At 44.8% G+C, this 17,500-nt stretch overlaps 1 protein-coding gene across 1 annotated transcript in view; it reads left to right on the forward strand.

Annotated features, from left to right (window-relative positions):
• The window catches only part of LOC311249235 (sodium channel protein type 3 subunit alpha-like), a 170,476-nt gene that overhangs the window by 128,685 nt on the left and 24,291 nt on the right, over window positions 1-17,500 (forward strand). Inside the window, exon 23 of the mRNA XM_084340113.1 lies at window positions 6,193-6,316. Within this exon, the coding sequence (XP_084196239.1) occupies window positions 6,193-6,316 (124 nt within the window). The remainder of the gene's footprint in view (window positions 1-6,192; window positions 6,317-17,500) is intronic.

Raw genomic sequence — 17,500 nt, forward strand, 5'->3', positions numbered from 1 at the left:
GCCGTGGATGTTTAAAAAAGAAGAACGTCACCTGACCTCACAGATTACCAGACAAAAACACAACTTTATAACTTGCTCCAGTGATTTGGGTGAAACTGGGTCGTGTTTTATGGATGTAACTGCTGACAAACGTTCTGATGACCAGCAGCTTCTCAGTGAAAACCTCCAGACTGGAGAACGATAATGGCATGAAGGACGTAACCTACATTTTTGCACGTGAATGGCTGTGTGGTTAAGTTAGCAATGAAACATTATATGCAACGTCCAGTTAGACTCTCAAAATAAAACTTATTAAACACATTATGACTTTCAGACTGTTATTAACAATGTGAAACGGTCACGGAAAAGATAATACTTTGGTTTTATTTAACAAGATAATGCCGCTTTTCCACCTAAATTAGCGGGTCTACACGCTAAAATTCACGTACTGACCTCATTCCCACTTCCTCCGTCTGTGATGTTTATCTGAAGCGTTACGTTGTTGTTCAAGTAAACACAAGGAACATTTTACTACAGTATCTTTATTTATGCGCCACCACCGGATGTTGATAACCCGTCATCACTTCGCGCGGCATAATTTAGCGTGTTCACCCGGGTCTTACGTTTAGAAGAGTCCCGGGTGTAAATGCAGAGTTTACACATCCCATCGCACACAAAAGCCTGATGTTAGCGGGTTTAAGTGGGATTTTTGACCCGTGGGAAAGGAGGATTACTTTAGCGTGTTCAGTCATGTCACTTACTTACGTTGCATAATGAGACGGAGACGACTTTGACACTTGGTCACACGCAGGACTGAAACCCGAGTGTCCTCAGGGAACCCGACCCTGAACACCCCTGACTGTTCACCCGCTCTTAATGTTACGACAACAGCGTCACACTGCCGGATTAAAACCAGAAATCCAGGCGAGATCTTCACTCCAGCTACGATGCACGTATAAACACTGAAACACTTGATGGTACGTAAACGCAGCCATACATCGTTAAGTGTTCGTGCAGCAGCAGAGAGGTCGTGAGGAAGTTTAAAGCCGATAAAGTCTCCAGATATTCAGTCGTTTGTCTTCACTGAAGCGTCGCAGCTTGTGCCGTCTGTAACAGCAGGGGACAGAAAGTGTCTCCCAGTCGGACAGTTGTTGGACTAAAAACTCCTTCAGAGTCTCTGATAACATTAAAACTGCAGAGAAGGAAGGAAGGAAGGTCTCTTTTGCCTCTTCTGTCTCTATTTCTCGTCTGTCTCTGAGTCTTTGGAGGAAAAATAAGAAAAGACGGAGGTGGACAGGGAGAGAGAGACAGTGGCAGAGCGAGGTAGCAGTTGTATGGCAGCGAGCCGTCCTGTCTCAGGTTTCATGTCAGTGATATCTGTTTGTTTTGCTTTCCAGAGGACTCGATGGTCGTCCAACACAACACATTAAGACTGAGCCCAGGACTATTTATAGCTCCCTGTGTCTCTGCGTGGACGCCGCTGTCCCACCAACGTGTTTTCGGTTGTTTTAGATCCAGTCGGCGATGACCGATGATGTAATCATGTCAGCGTCAATCAGACCTCCTGCTCGTTAAGTCTTTTTGTTCAGATCGCTGATTTTAAAGGGGCACTCTGTAGTTTTAACGAGAAGAGAAGGATCCTCAACAAACTGAATAAACAAACCGACCTTGAAGGACAACACAGTTTACTGTTTTACTACGTTTATGTGTGGCGGACCCTGCCACCTTTCTAGCTTGAAACAGCTTTTTTATTTAAATTTCTTTCTATTAAAACTACGCAGTGCCCCTTTAACTGTATTGTGTCAAGCACAGGTTTAAGTACAGTGTATCGATGTTCAGGCTAACGTTTTACTCCACAGAGGGTACATTTATGTGTACTTTTAATTGATGACATATCGGGGGGCTTTTATTGTGAAGAATTTATAACAAATGCAACACCACATTAGCGTAGCTTTAGCGGCGATGGCTCCGAGGAAGCGTATTTCCACCAGGTAGCCCTGCTGACAGGTAAATGCAAATCCCCGCCGCGCTGGGCCGACAGGAAGAAGCCCAGCTAGCACACGTGCGTGGAGACTGTGTTTGGTTCTGACTCGAGCTGAAGGTCTAAGAGAACTCGTGGTTTTATGTTCTACTAGCTTCGGTCTGTTAAGAGCTTCATAAAACAACGGCATCGCTCCAAACTGGAGCTGGAGGCCAGCAGCAGCGAGGCTAACAGTGATGCTAACGGCACCAGCCTCTGCTGCTCGGTGCCGCATTCATTCATCCTCCCTCCTGTTTTCTCCCCCAGCTGTAATTTCTCGCCGTCCTCCCTCCCTCCCTCCCTCCCTCTCTCCACCTCTCCATATCTCTCGGCCCATCTCTGCTCGCTGCAGGTCTGTTGTACGTAATTTATTTTCGGTACACAAACAGCTCACTGTAAATAGAAGCTGTTAAGCTGCTCCGGCACTCTGTTTTAATAGACCCCGTGTTTGGTTATGTAATGATTAAATAGCCGTCCTGCGCTTTAATGGCGTCATAAATCACCGAATGTGGTTTTACTGTCTCATAAAGCAGGAATCAGCTGGTGGAGGTGGGCACGGTCAACAGCCGAGGTCAAAGGTCACACTGAGTGTTTACAGTGTCGGTAATTCATGTATTCACACTGTGGCTGAGCCGAAGGTGCCGCAGACAGACGGACTGATGACACGATCTGAAAATGTCTTCCAGCGACTTCCATTCAGATCATTAAAACACAATTATTAGATGTTTTTCACACGAACTGCATTGAAAACTATATCGAAAACAAATCTGTCCACACATCATGTACCAAAGGCTGGATTCTGCCTTTTGGACCTTTATTTTGAAAGAAATTTGAATTTAAAGCTATAATATTTAATATTTCTGCATTAAAATTAAAAATTAAAAATTAAAATGTCTTAAAACGACTCAACCTTTCTTAATTATTATGTTGAGTTCAAACGTTTCAATTGGTCGCCTGTCGCTATAACTTCCAGGATACACCAGTTGGCGAACTAAACTTAACATTAATAAACCTCGGATTACTTTAGTGAACATCAGCCGTAAGTTCAAAAGTAACTCTGAGCTCTCCTCCCGTCGGTGAACAGCTCCGGATCAGAACCCGATGAGACTCCAGGTGTTTATTCCTCCAGAAGCTCTGGATCTGCACCCCATAGAGCGACATATTTTGTGTTTTAAAATGATTCAAGTCTAAATGACATCATAAATGTGATAAAACATGCAGAATAAGGCAGAATACCTTATATACAAAAAAGTAGAACAAATGTTAATAACATGGATAAAAGTTTTTCTGACACTTTCTCTGGTTCTCGTCTTGTAAAACAAATATTTTATGTATCTGTCTGATTTCCTGAGAGGGTTTAATAGTTAGTCCAGAGGCGCTCGGTGCATCTCCTCCTCCCTCCGCCATTTTGAATTTCTGATGCCATCTCTCATGATGACAAAGACAATAGTCAACTGGAATGGAGGACGAGGCTCTGGGACACGCTCCCCCAAGTTAAATGGTTAAAGATGGTTTCTGAATATCCGTCTATTGTTGAAGACACGTGCATGAAATGACCTCCGACAGAACAGGAATCAGGCTGGACCCAAACCAGTTAATCACCGGGTCAGGAACGGGTTCTTGTGAGGTCAGGACGAGTCCCTCTGGTGACATGAGGCCATAAGTCAGACGATATAATTACCCAGGATTCACTTCTGCCCCAAACCCTTAAGCAGCCGTGACTGCGGTGATAAACACACGAGCTGGTGTGTTTGTGACCAGCTGACTCCGTCTGCAGCTGCTGTGTGTGTGTGTGTGTGTGTGTGTGTGTGTGTGTGTGTGTGTGTGTGTGTGTGTGTGTGTGTGTGTGTGCTGCCCTGGAATGGCAGCTTGTAAAGCCGACTGCGACCCCCGGCGCTCCTCACGCCTCCGCAGTCTCTTTCTGCCGACCTCTGACTCCTGCAGAGGTCAGGACCCGGCCGACAGATGGACAGGTGTTGTCTGCAGGTGGACGGAGACGGACGCCGCGGCTCTGCTTTGATTTCTCTGAATTAGTCGACATCAAAACGGCCTCCTGTTTCTGTCCTCGACACCAACTGTAGAGTTAAAGTTACAGTCCAGCCGAGTCCGGATCCACAAACAAGCAGAACCTTGTGCTTCTGTGGAGAAATGAGCTCGTTTTAAGAAAAAGAAATGTCAAGAACAAGATGAATCAAGCTGCCGTGACACATTTGTCCTTAAAGGAACAGTTCACCCAGAAATTTAAATTCAGTCATTATCCTGATCTTAAAGATTAACCTGGTAAAACTTTTCCCCGGCAGATCACACATCATAAACACAGGAGAGAAAACAGTTAGATCAAGTGAACACTTTTTTTAATTAATTATGGTAATCTGAGTAGTTGTAATTAGTTACTTCCACCCTGCACAAACCAATATGTCGCACTAAAGGAGAGGAAAAAACAAAGAAAACACAACTTTAAGATTGGAGTTTTGTAAAAAGGGTTGACATAAACAACAATAATCTTCTGGATGTCGTCAGTCTGTTTTTTGGTGATTTCTTTGAGATCATGAGCTCACAACATTTTTAGCAGCTCTGCATATCTGCGTCGATCAATCTCTTCAAATCATCTTCTCCTGTCGTTTTCTTGCTCTCCGTCCGTCCTGAAGATAAAGTACGACTTCTTTCTGCACTTGTTGGCACAAAAACATGCAGAGACAAAGTGTTGTGTGCGTCCTCGTTAGTCTGAAGACGAACTGCACGCAGCGCTTCACTTTAACGATGAATGGATGAAATATCTGCCGTCGCTGCCGCAGCTGTGAGCTCAGCCGCCATCTGAGTGGATCGGGGCTGTTACGTCTTTCAGAAAACATCAGACTGCTCCTTTAACACGTGTGTGGAGCGGATCTTTAAGTCTGATTCTTTTACTTTAATTAAAGTAATCTGATTACATGTGATTTATTACTTAACAGGCCCTGGATGTGTTTCCGCCTGCAGCTCCTCTCGGCTGCACAATAGAAACAGCTTATGAATAGAAATACATTTAAACCCTCATTATGGACGTCAACTGTCAGGAGGCTTCAGCCCGAGGCTGCTGCGTGTGTGTGTGTAACGTTATCCAGTTTTTGTGTGCATCCCTTTTCACGTGTAAGTGTGTGTCAGAGATTAGGTGTGTATTCAGGTCCGTTTGGCTTCACCTTTGTGTGTGTGTGTGTGTGTGTGTGTGTGTGTGTGTGTGTGTGTGTGTGTGTCCAAGGCTGGCATTCGTCACAGCGGCCGCTCTCTGTTCCCAGACTCTGAATGTATTCATGAGTTAGCTGTTGACTCAGGTAGTTGGTTCACCTGTCCACACACACACACATACACATATATACACAAACATAGTACACACACACACACGCACGCACACACACACACCCCTGCTGTGTCTTTGTCCAGACATTCAACAAAACTTGCCAATTTTCCCTCCTCAGCCCTCAGCAGAAAACCTGTCTCCTATCCCTCCATCTCCCTCGGCCCTTTGTAAAGTTAAACTCCCATGATGCTTAGCAAACAGGGACCTTTGAAGTCGCCCGGGATGGGGGGATGAGGGGGGATTTCCTGACGTCTAGTTTTGTCCAGATCTCAGAGTCAAAGTGAACAGACGGCACTTTTCTTGGCGGTGGGAGGGAAGGTTTGGGAGGTGATGCCTCTCTGTTTCCTCAGCCAGGACTCCTGTCGGTTATGTAACATGAAATCTGACTCATTCAGCCCTGAATGCAGCAAAATGATGCTGATGATCACACAAGCACAGACAACACTTTATTCAGATAATACCTACAACAACACGTGTACTGATACTCATACTACAGCTTATACAAGTACTGTTAAATACTCTTCAAGCCCGAACCACCAATAAACTGATGCCTCATGTCACCACCTCAGTCAGAAGAGACGGATCCGATCTGGTCCTCTGTTTGTCGGCAGAGTAATTAATAGAGAGTGTGTGAGTCAGGAAGTATTGTGAGACATATAAACAATTTTATTAACCAATCGGAGGGCAGCATGTTGAGATTAATGTGTTTTCACTTGTTCTCCGCAACATAAAGACAATTACAGTCTGTTCAGGGTGGATGTAGATTAGATATTTCCTTAGTGGCTTTCCTCAGATTAACAGGACAACGTGAGTCGGTCGTTAGTGGTTCTGATCGGTTGTTTCCGTCTGTTTTACTCAGCAGAAAGACGATATCAGCCTGTCGGAGGGCAGCACGGTGGACCTGAGGAAGCCTGGAGAGGAAGAGGATGAGTACTCAGAGATGGCTGAAGAGGCCATGGACCCGGACAACTGCTTCCCAGAGGGTCAGCGCGCACACACACACACACACACACACACACACACACGCACAGAGCAGCAGAACAGTTCTGAAGACTCTTGACCAATATGGACGATCGTTTGGAGTAACTGAGTCGCAGAGAGCAGTCGCAGTTCACGATGAAGAGACCATCAGGTCAGACACAATTTACACTTCCACACAGTGAAACACAACATTTCATCTTCAATTTCACTGTGAAAGAAATGTGCAGCTGAAACAATTAGCCAATTAATTAACCACAATTTTGCTGAAAGGTTCAGGTCGTTCATCAAGGAGAACGTTGAACATCACCCTGAATATTAGGATTTGTTGCTTTACTCTTAAAATGCATAGAATTTACATGGATTTACATCTTTATCCAAACACCAGAATATAAAATAATATGGTGAGCAACAAAAGGTTGTGTGCCCATATTAAACCATACAAGGGTTTCAGAAGTGTGGGGGGACACGAGAAAGTCAGGTGATCTGCAAACCCCCCAAAAAAGTATAGATAATCTTGCTTTCCAGAATAATGTTAATCCAATAACTGTGTGAGCATTGTTTATGATCGCTTTTCTTCTTTTTTTTATACATTTTAAAACAAGTCACCAGCTACTTCAGCTGTTGGTTTTGACATGGAAGATCAATGTTTGTAAAAGCGAGTGGGCAGTTTTGTATTTGTGTTTTGGAAAATTAAGCATAGCGTCAAAGAATCGAAACAATTGAACAAGGACAGTATTTTAAATCATACTTAAGTTTCTACTCAGCACATCTCTCTAGATGTGACTTTGTTTCATGAACAGAGTTGGTGCTCATTTGGGTGAAAAAAGCAACCTAAAAATCTCCTGAGACCATAAAAGTTGTGTAACATATAAAACTGCAGTGAGTTGCCAGAACGATGTCTTTTATCTGTGAATGTTTTGAGACTGTAACCACTCAGTGTCACGCACCTTCCACTAACCATAAGCCCATCCCACCACCGGCTTGCCCCAATACTCTCATAATGAGATTAATGATCCCGTAGCCACTAACCCAGGTGAAACGCAAACACCTTGTTTCCTTCCTGACTCAGCCAGTTTCCCGCCAGAGCACAGAGATTTGTCTTAGAGCCAGTCCAGCACCGCTAGCATGACCACGACACAGAGAACGAGGGGGGAGGGAAAAGATGGGGGAACACCAGAGTAATTTAAACCCCCAGAGAGCTGAGATAACCTTTGACGTCTTATTGGTGGCCAAGGAAATGCAAGAGAGCATTTATATCATTCGCTATGCAGATGACACGCAGCTGTTCATGCACTTATTACCCGATAATGTTATAGCCCTACTTAAAGAGTTGGTCAGAGTTTGATAAGATCAACTAAGAATTAAAAGAGAAGAGAAGCTTCATATTCAACATCAACACAGCCTTCTGTCACCTGTAGTGTCACCTGTAGTGTCACCTGTAGTTTCTGAACTTGATTATTTTGCTCAGTTCATTAAGAAAGACAATAACTTCTCCTCAAGTCTCAGTTAAAAAATTACACTGGATCACAGCTTTGTTTGGCGTTCAGTGTTTTGGTAAATTTAAATAATACATTTAATTTAGGTTAAAACTAAACTGAGGTTTACTGAAAGGTTTAAATTGAATCTTTCACAAATTTAAGCTAGAGTTAAAGTTTGACACGACACAATTAATCTATCAAAGATTTAAGGCCTTTACACACCAGGATGTGACCAATCACATTCATTGGGTTCATCTCATACAATAAACAATATAAATAACAATATATAATCTCAAACATAAACAATCAATAGGTCTGCCATTCCTACAACATGATTGTTTGATGCCTTCATTCATGGTGCGTGCGCTGAAAATTGACCTTGTCGTGTAATATTCGCTCTCTGTGTGCAGGTACTCATGGCATAAACATCAGCTTGAAAAAAAAACACTGACGTATGAATTAGCATGTAAAAATGCTAATTCTTGTTGCTTTTTCACGTCTTGCTTGTTTGCTGCAGTGTGTCGAGCTGATCCTGATACAATCCTGACATGATTGTCTATTTTTGCCTTATTAGTCAAAATACATGATTGTTTTTGCAATAATTATATTTTCCAAGTCGTCTTCAGCCTCGCAGTAAGTGAGCAGGTCGGTGCTTCATGGTTTGAAAATGTAAGTCGCATGTTGGTTTCATTAACCATGAGCCCATTCCACCGTCCGCATGCCCCAATACTTTCATCATTAGATTTATGATAGCGGCTAGCCCAGGTGAAAAGCAAACACCTCGTTTCCTTCCTGACTCAGCCAGTTTCCTCCTGGAGCACAGAGATTTGTCTCACATACAGAGTGTGGCCACGACACACAGACATACAGGAATAATATTAAAGAGTGAAGGTACGTATGTTTGTATGTTATGGATTCAGTTTTTCCTAAAATGTCTCGGTCCTGATCAGAGCTTGGTGAGAAAGAAGAATTCAGATTGTTCAAACTCGACGTTGCCCGTTTGACTTTCAGAGGTAAGTTGAGGTGAGCTCAGACAGAATCGGGGCAGGCAGCTGGAAAACCCTCGGCGTAGAACAAAAACAACAAAAAGCATTTCCCAACACCTGCAGTGACTACAGACCCCACGGTCCAATACATGATATTTGTAGCTGCAGATATTCACCGTTTGAGCGAACATCCTGCTTTGGGACACAAACTGTTACACAGAGTTTGTACCCACCTGGATTTTATTTCCCCTGCATCTAACGTTAATGCTTCATGCTTCAGTTAGACCTTAACAGCAGTTAACAATCAATATTGGATTTTTTATTTCAGGCTAATTTTCAGCCCTCGTCAGGCGCGATGCTGAGACATGCTGCCTTTCCTTCCATCGCTGTTAAAGCAGCTTGAACATCGTGCGAACAGAGTTTGAAAGACAGGCTGAAGATAAAAAGTCCGGACTTGCATTTTGTTATTGTCTTCGATCGTCAGTTCTGAAAAACCAGTGCGTCTTATTCATAATTTTATTGATTAAGATGTTTTCTGGATGTATCCTGATGAGGTTTATGATCTGCTGAACATAACACACCAGAAGACAGACAGAAAGGTAAACTCGTCTCCTGGCAAAGTGAAAGCAGTCAGTTGCCGACAGACACTCGCTCCCCTTTTTCCTTCAGGAGGCAACAGCCAATGTTTCGGGCCAGCGGACATCCGGATTACAGATATCTGGGCCAAGACTTCCTCTTCAGTCATTGTTCGCAGCCCAATTAGGAACTCGGTACGCAAGAACGAAGTTGATGGACGACGTCTACGACTGCAGATTAATTTTAAAAATGCTGATAAAAAGCTAAATCATCATCAGATAATAGCCTGTGCGTTTCAGCTCCTTGCTCTCCGCACAGACTGCTTACCTGCAGCCAAAGCTCGCTCAAATGTGATTGGCCAACACAACACAGACTACAAATGGAAACCAGAACGCTCTTGATACCAGAATCTCACCTCTGGATTCTGCACTCATACGGAGGCGTGAGGAGGATATGTTTGTAGAGATTGGTTAAAAATGAACTTCTCATTTAAAGCACCAATCAGCCAATTAAACTAAAGAGAACAAATAAAACATGAAGACACAGAAGAGGAAGAAATGAAATGCAAATTATTGTTGATTATATTTACTAATCAAGACGCTGTGCTACATTATAAAACAATAGACATGATGCCACAACTAAAGACACACATGCATCCATTGGTATCGATATTGATGAGTCCGTCCCTGGTTATAACTCGGCCGCGTCAGCTGTGACGAGTTACAGGTTCACTTCTGCAGGCCTGTTTCCTGCAAGAGGTGCTTTGGATGGAAGCGGCTGCCAAACGGCAGATGTTGTATTAGCTTTGATTCATTTAGAAGATTGATGCGTCCATCGCAACTGTCCCAACACGCCGCCTGGTTCTTCCTGATTCAGCAGAGTCCTTCACAGCAGGCAGACGTTTGTCACCAGCTGGACTCGGATCAGCTGCCGGAGCACCGACGGGAGAGGGATGAAACATGAACAAAAGTCGTCTTCTGCACCACGGTTCTGACATCGGCACGTCTGTGTTAGTTGGCGAGATACATGACGAGCTGGTGAAGAGGAAAAAGAAAGAACACAAGGAAGTAGAAAAGAAGACATGGAAGAAGAGAGACGAAGAAGGTGGAGGAAGAGAAGAGAGCAAAGTAGTTTTAAGTGGGAGAAAAAGGAAAAAGGAAGGAAATGCAAGGAAAGGAGGAAGGATTTAGATGAAAAGAGGTGAGGAAGTAGAGAGGATAAACAAAAAATGAAACGGAGAGGAAACAGAAGGAGAGAGGAAAAAGATGCAGAACAAACTGGACTGTTGACCTCGCTGGCATCTCTGCTTCCTCTCTGTCACCTACATCTGAGAAAAGAAGAAAAGAACAGACGACAGAAAGAAGAAGAAGCGCTGAGTGAACCGAGAACATCAGGAGAGAAGACGTGAGGAGAGAGGACAGGAAATGAGACGGAAGGAAGGGAGACGATGGCGGACTTTGACCTTTTGACCCTCCTGGTGTGAACAGATTTTGGGGACAGAAACAGAACTGGACCTCCTGCCTGCTGCTGCCGCCTGGCTTCCCTCCTGACTCAGCTCACTGTCCCCTCACACTGGACCAGTACCACCAGTATGCTGACACAGCGCTGTGTTACTGTGTGTGTGTGTGTGTGTGTGTGTGTGTGTGTGTGTGTGTGTGTGTGTGTGTGTGTGTGTGTGTGTGTGTGTGTGTGTGCAGTGGCTCGTGCGACTCGGCCAGCTGCTGCAGAAGTAGGCCAGAAACTTGACTAACCACAGCAGGCAGACACCAGCTGTGTGTGTGTGTGTGTGTGTGTGTGTGTTGGAGTGTGTGTTTGTGTTTGTGTGCAGAGACAAAGCGGCCATCTGGACAACACGTCCTCGTACCTGAACGACTGAATAGTTGATGGCCCGTGACTTCCAACGCGACACGTATCACACAGTGACCACTGCAGCGTGGCAGAGTCGGACCAACCGGACCTTCGTCGCACAGTCCCAGTTTGTTGAGGTTTAAAACAAAGTGTTTTGGGTTAAAACGATTACATAAGCAACTGAAGTTACATCATCTAGGTGACGTAAGTTAAACAAATAATACGTAACGTCTGCTGCTAGAGGGCTCTCTGTTCAAACAAGACAAGAGACGTGAGTTGAGTGGAGCTGGCCAGAGATTCTGGATCAGATCCAGACCTGCTGGAGGAATAAACACCTGGAGTCTCATCAGGTTCTGATCCGGAGCCGTTCACCGACGGGAGCAGAGCTCAGAGTTACTGTTGAACTTGTGGATTTATCTTCACTCCTGTTTATCAGCCTGACTGCAGCAGTGATCCGGAGGTGACCTCCACTGTCGGGTGGTTCTGTTCTGTACTGTTGACTGCTGACTGGAGCTGGAGGGGAAATGGACTTTACTTCATGAAGGTAACGTTACAGAGAGGAGACAGAGAACCAGAACCAGAACCAGAGTCTCTGCTGAGTGCTGACTTCGCTCAGAGCTTCAGCTCAACTCTCTGATGTGTTAAAGTTTTCTTCTGGTTGTGTTCGGTCTCGTTCTCAGACTTCCTTCCTCTCTCTCTGACTCTCTCCTGAAGTTACAGCCACAGACGACCAGATGAAACTCAGCGTCACCTCGAGGACACTGGAGGATTTCTCTGCTTTAACTTTGGTGGAAACGTTTGTGATGATGTGAGAACACAACTCAACAACATGCAGAACAAAGGTCCAGTTGTTCTACTGCAGGTTTCATGAATCTAATTCATGGTCTCCTGAGTGAAAGTCCTGAGCTTGCTCCGCCTCGTCCTCCTCTTTGTTCTTCGTTTAGGTGAAGTTACACCGAGTTCATACAGAAAGTACTTCAGTGGAAACGCAGCCTTAGTTCTGATGGGTGATGTGATTAACGACGAGCGTCCTCCACTCGAGGCTCACCTGCTGTTGTGAAAACAGAATCGGGGGTGAAAAATCTAAAATGCAAGGTGTGTTTTTTGGCCGACTTTATAAAACTAATTGCTGTCGAGGAGACTCAACAGAGCAGAGACATGCTGGAGAGAGACGCAGAATTACAGCGACGCTATGGAAGCAAACTTTTAAAGTCCATCTGAAGAAGACCGTTGATTTGTTTCACCGTCATCACCTTCAGACATCAGAGGTGCAGCTGATCCTCGCCGTTGTGATGGGCGTTACTTCATCAGAAGTTATATGATGTAGATAGCGTGTCAGTGTGTTTCTCCATCATCTCCCATTGACTCCACTACAAGCAGCACGACAGTCTGGCCTTCCTTTTTATTTAGGTTGGTTGGAGTTGCAGCTCTGTTCAGACGGCCTGAATCCTGAATGAGTCTCCTGGCTTCAGTCCTGGTGTAGACGTCCTCTCTGCAGGACCCTGTGGTCCGCTGGGTGCTGCTGCTGTATAACATCTCAACAGTAATCATTTGAAGTTGTTATTGATTAATTTCTGACACACGGCACTTTGTTTTGGCTCCTTTTAGCTTTAACATGTTACATTTTACTGCAGAAATGATACGATTGATGATATTTACACGTGTGCTCATTTCGCTTAAGTTTGTGTTTTTCTACGTTTGCAGTTTATTTTCCACACGAAGCCGCTGCTTTGGTTATGAAGGATCGTCTGTGTGTGTGTGTGTGTGTGTGTGCTCCTTCATGCTGTGATTACAAAGCACAAACAGCAGCGTGCCTCCCGCTGCTCCCGCTGACTGTCAGTAAGACAGAGTGTGTGTCGAGGCCTGAACGCCGACGCTCCCCCACCGCTAATTATTCATCACGAGGGAAAAAGGTCGGTCGAACCGGGAAAATCGCAGCGAGCAGCGCTAACGAGTGGTAGAGCTGCAGCGTAGAGAAACTCTTCAGATGGATGAAGGTCAGATGTTTCGGTGTTAGATTTACAACTTTACCTGATGCAGGCAAACCAGACAGGGACCCGAGCTTAAAGGAGCAATTTCAGAAATTCAGCTGCTGCAGTATATTCTTCGTGGCAACAGTAGATTAGCATGAAGATGAACTAATAAATGGGGGTGGGGGGGAGCGTTTTGGGCGATTCAGCGTGAAGAATTGGCGTCAGTGAGAGAAATCACTCTGATTGGACATTTAGTGCAACTATGATTAAATCAGGTTTAAGAGTTAATCCTTGTTGGTGCGATCCAGCCTCACTCCAGCACTTTTCCTCTGGGCGACTTTCACTTTTAACAAATAATTATTTTAACACGATATCTTTACTTTGACTCAAGTGTGACTTCTTACAACACTGCACTGCAGACTGAGGAGCAGCCTTGAAGCATTTTCACCAGCAGCGCCGAGTCAAACCGAGCCACGCTGTTTGCTTTTGGACCTGCTAAAATCGATACTGAACTCACGTCTGCGCAGAAACCTGAGAGAAAGAGGTTAAAGTCAGTGTGTTTGTCTGCAGCTTCTGACTGAACCTCTTTAGTTTCTCGCGCCGAGTCAAACCGAGCAGAGCCAGCCCGGCAGGAGTGAGTCGTATAAAACAGGGACACAAGACAGGTCTTTGTGTTTATCTTCACTTCATAATCTTTTCAGTCCGATAAATCAATAAAGAACCTGAACTCGCTGAACACAGGTTCGTGTTGAAACATGTCTCTTCAATGCACGATGGGCATGTAAGTGTTAATATGGACTTCCTGACCGACACAAGCTTTCATCACTGCAGAAAACCTCCCGTTGTTGTGATCCAGTTTAGACATTAAGCGTGCAAAACAAACCTTTAAACCAGCGACATTGGATTTCCCTCCAGGACAAAGAGAGCTACAAATGAGGACAGAGGAAGTTCACGTTCCTCACCCGTGTCACGGTGTTGCTGTTGTGTAATTGGCAGATGTTTCTCGTGTTCGTGCGTGTTTATCAGGTGCAGCTAGCTCCGGGCTTTAGCGCTGTTAGCGGCGCGCTGCTGTTGTGCAAAGTCACGCAGGAAGAAGGAAGATGCAGCCGACGAATGACAAGAAGGAGATCTGGATCTGTGCAGAGATTTAGTTACTGTTCCAGTTGTTATGTATGAGGTCAGTTTCGTCTCGTTTGGTCATGTATGAAGACGCAGTGGACGGATGTATGTTGGCACGTTACTCCACAACAGTTGGACAACAAAGAACGCAGCAATCAGAGACGGAGGACGTCCGGAGGCTGAAATTTGACCAGTTCCACTTCCTGTTGTCGAGACAGAAACACTCACTGCGGCACGATTACTCATTATTTCACTGTTATCTCCAGTCAGCCTCACACACACGCACACACACACACACACACACACACATGAATACACACAAGTACACACATGTAGCCTGCAGGTACAGATTCAGTATATCATTAGTCAGTGTGCATGCAGAAAAATAGAAGTGCATCAGCTCACATGAAAATACAGAAGTCCACTGAAGAGTCACACACACACACTCACACACACACACACACACACACACACACACACACACACACACACACACACACACATCTGTGCTGACAGCAGGGCGTTAGATTAGCTGCCCCATTGGTCGTCTAAATGCCAACTCATTGGTTAATGTTGTGAAGCTGCATGACACGCGATTGAGAGGGAATAAATGTGTGTGTGTGTTTCTGCCTCGGTGGGCCGGCTGTGACGGCGTCTCCTGCTCTGACGTCCTGTAACCGAAAGGTCTCAGGTGTGACTCCCGCAGCAGAGAGAGAGAGTTTGTTGCTGAAGTGCCCGCGAGCAACTTTGTCACCTGCACCGTCACTCACGGAGGTGCAAACAGACGGATAATCTGATATTATTGGTTGAAACCTGTTGGCTCATGCTTGCGTTAACAGAACTTTTATACAAAAATACAAAGAAATGTATTTTTTATAAATGTTTTGTACGAAACAGCTGCACAGTGTGACGTGGATCTGATCTAAAACAGTTTAAAGGCATTTTCAATGTTCAATTCAAATGTTCAAAATGTGGCTATCATGTTTAAATGATATGTCCTTTAGCTGATCGTCACACCAGGAGGTGGTTTTATTACAGCCAAACGGCCGACCACAGTTCGAGTCACACCACTGGATATTTTTAAAGACGCCTGCGGACATTTCCAGCTGTATTTTAAACCAAACCACAATGTTTTTTGTGCCTAAACCATCAGAGCATGAACACACAGTGACGAGAAAGAAACAGAAAATCACACTGAAACAAACGTAAAGTTGCAACTTCAAGAAACCTTCAGTTTGAACTTTGAACTGAGTGAACATTTCTTCTTCTTCTGTACTTATTAAGATTTTAATATTTAAACGTGTGCGTGTTGAAATCCTTTCAGACGGTGCTCAGAGACGTGTGTGTCTTTAACGTATGTGTGTGTTTGGGATGAGCACATTTATGCGGAGGGTCAGATGCAATCACCTGGCGGGGGATCATTCAGCGGGATCTTTCTGAGTACTGTTCAATAACGGATCAATGGCGCTCGCAGCAGAGAGCGAGCGCGACCGAAGGACGCGTCGGCCCCACCAACAGGTGATGTAATGAGCCGCTCGATAAGAGTTTATTGCAGCAAAAGTGTTTATTACAGCTGCCCTCAGTACCAGCAGAGGGGTTTCCTGACACACACACACACACACACACACACACACACACACACATTGATAATAACTCTGCCAAGTGGGCTGATTGAGTGTCGGATTACCACTCGCTTGTTTTCATTGGATTACTCAACCGGCGTATCGGGGAAAAGCCTATTAGTAGCCATGGAAACAGAAAGCCAAGGTAATCAGAGCTCTAATTACAGAAGCAGGCGGACGCTGCAATCAGCGAGTGAAGAGACGTCTGTTCCAGGAAACCGACAGAGGAGTCACCACCACTGCCCATGAACATGTGTCAGTTACTGTGTGTTAATTAAAACTGGTATCTGCCGTGTTTTCAGACCAAATATTGATGATACAAAGTATAAAAATGATCTTTACATAGATTACATGTGAGGATCGTCTCTGATGTTCGATTCATGAAACCTGCAGTAAAACAACTGGACCTTTGTTCTGCATGTTGTTGAGTTGTGTTCTCACATCATCACAAACGTTTCCACCAAAGTTAAAGCAGAGAAATCCTCCAGTGTCCTCGAGGTGACGCTGAGTTTCATCTGGTCGTCTGTGGCTGTAACTTCAGGAGAGAGTCAGAGAGAGAGGAAGGAAGTCTGAGAACGAGACCGAACACAACCAGAAGGAAACTTTAACACATCAGAGAGTTGAGCTGAAGCTCTGAGTGAAGTCAGCACTCAGCAGAGACTCTGGTTCTGGTTCTGGTTCTCTGTCTCCTCTGTAACGTTACGCTCATGAAGTAAAGTCCATTTCCCCTCCAGCTCCAGTCAGCAGTCAACAGTACAGAACAGAACCACCCGACAGTGGAGGTCACCTCCGGATCACTGCTGCAGTCAGGCTGATAAACAGGAGTGAAGATAAATCCACAAGTTCAACAGTAACTCTGAGCTCTGCTCTTGTCGGTGAACGGCTCCGGGTCAGAACCTGATGAGACTCCAGGTGTTTATTCCTGCAGAGTGGTTCTGGTTCTGCTCTGCCGGGCCTTCTCCACACTCTGCCAACATGTTTGTTTTGTTTTTATCAACCCGTCGTTGCAGAAACTACATAATCAAGAAACAGACTGACCTTAAAGGACAACACAGTATACTGTTGTACTGTGTTTATATGTGGCGGACCCTGCCACCTCTCCAGCTTCAGTGTTCTGGGACCTTATTCTCCTCTGAGAGCAGCTTGTTTACTCACTGATGGAAACAGATTGTATTATGACCTCATTAATATTGTAAATATTGAGTTAAAATCAAAAACATCGTGCCCTTTTAAGAGGTAATTATAGAATATAAATATATTGAAGTGAAGATAATAAAAAACGACAATAAGTCGCATCAAAAATCTGATTTTTCTAGATAAACATGCAGCTCAGGTTTGATTGTTTGGTGAAAGGCGGATGTTCCCACCGTCCAGAACGACAAATCACAGCTCAGCTGCATCCTGCCTCCTCCCGAGTCCTCCTCCGTCAGCTACAGAGCTGCATCATGCCTTGCTGGAGGGCACGTCAGCATCACTCACTCAAACAATCACTCTGCTGAAGTTCCCAGTCTTGATTGTGAGCGGACGTCAGGTTGCGGTTCGTCGTCCGGTCGTCCTCACAGACACGCTGATTTAATTTGGAAA

Source organism: Pagrus pagrus (genome assembly GCF_965226575.1).
Source record: "Pagrus pagrus genome assembly, chromosome: 20".
Classification (NCBI taxonomy): Eukaryota; Metazoa; Chordata; class Actinopteri; order Spariformes; family Sparidae; genus Pagrus; species Pagrus pagrus.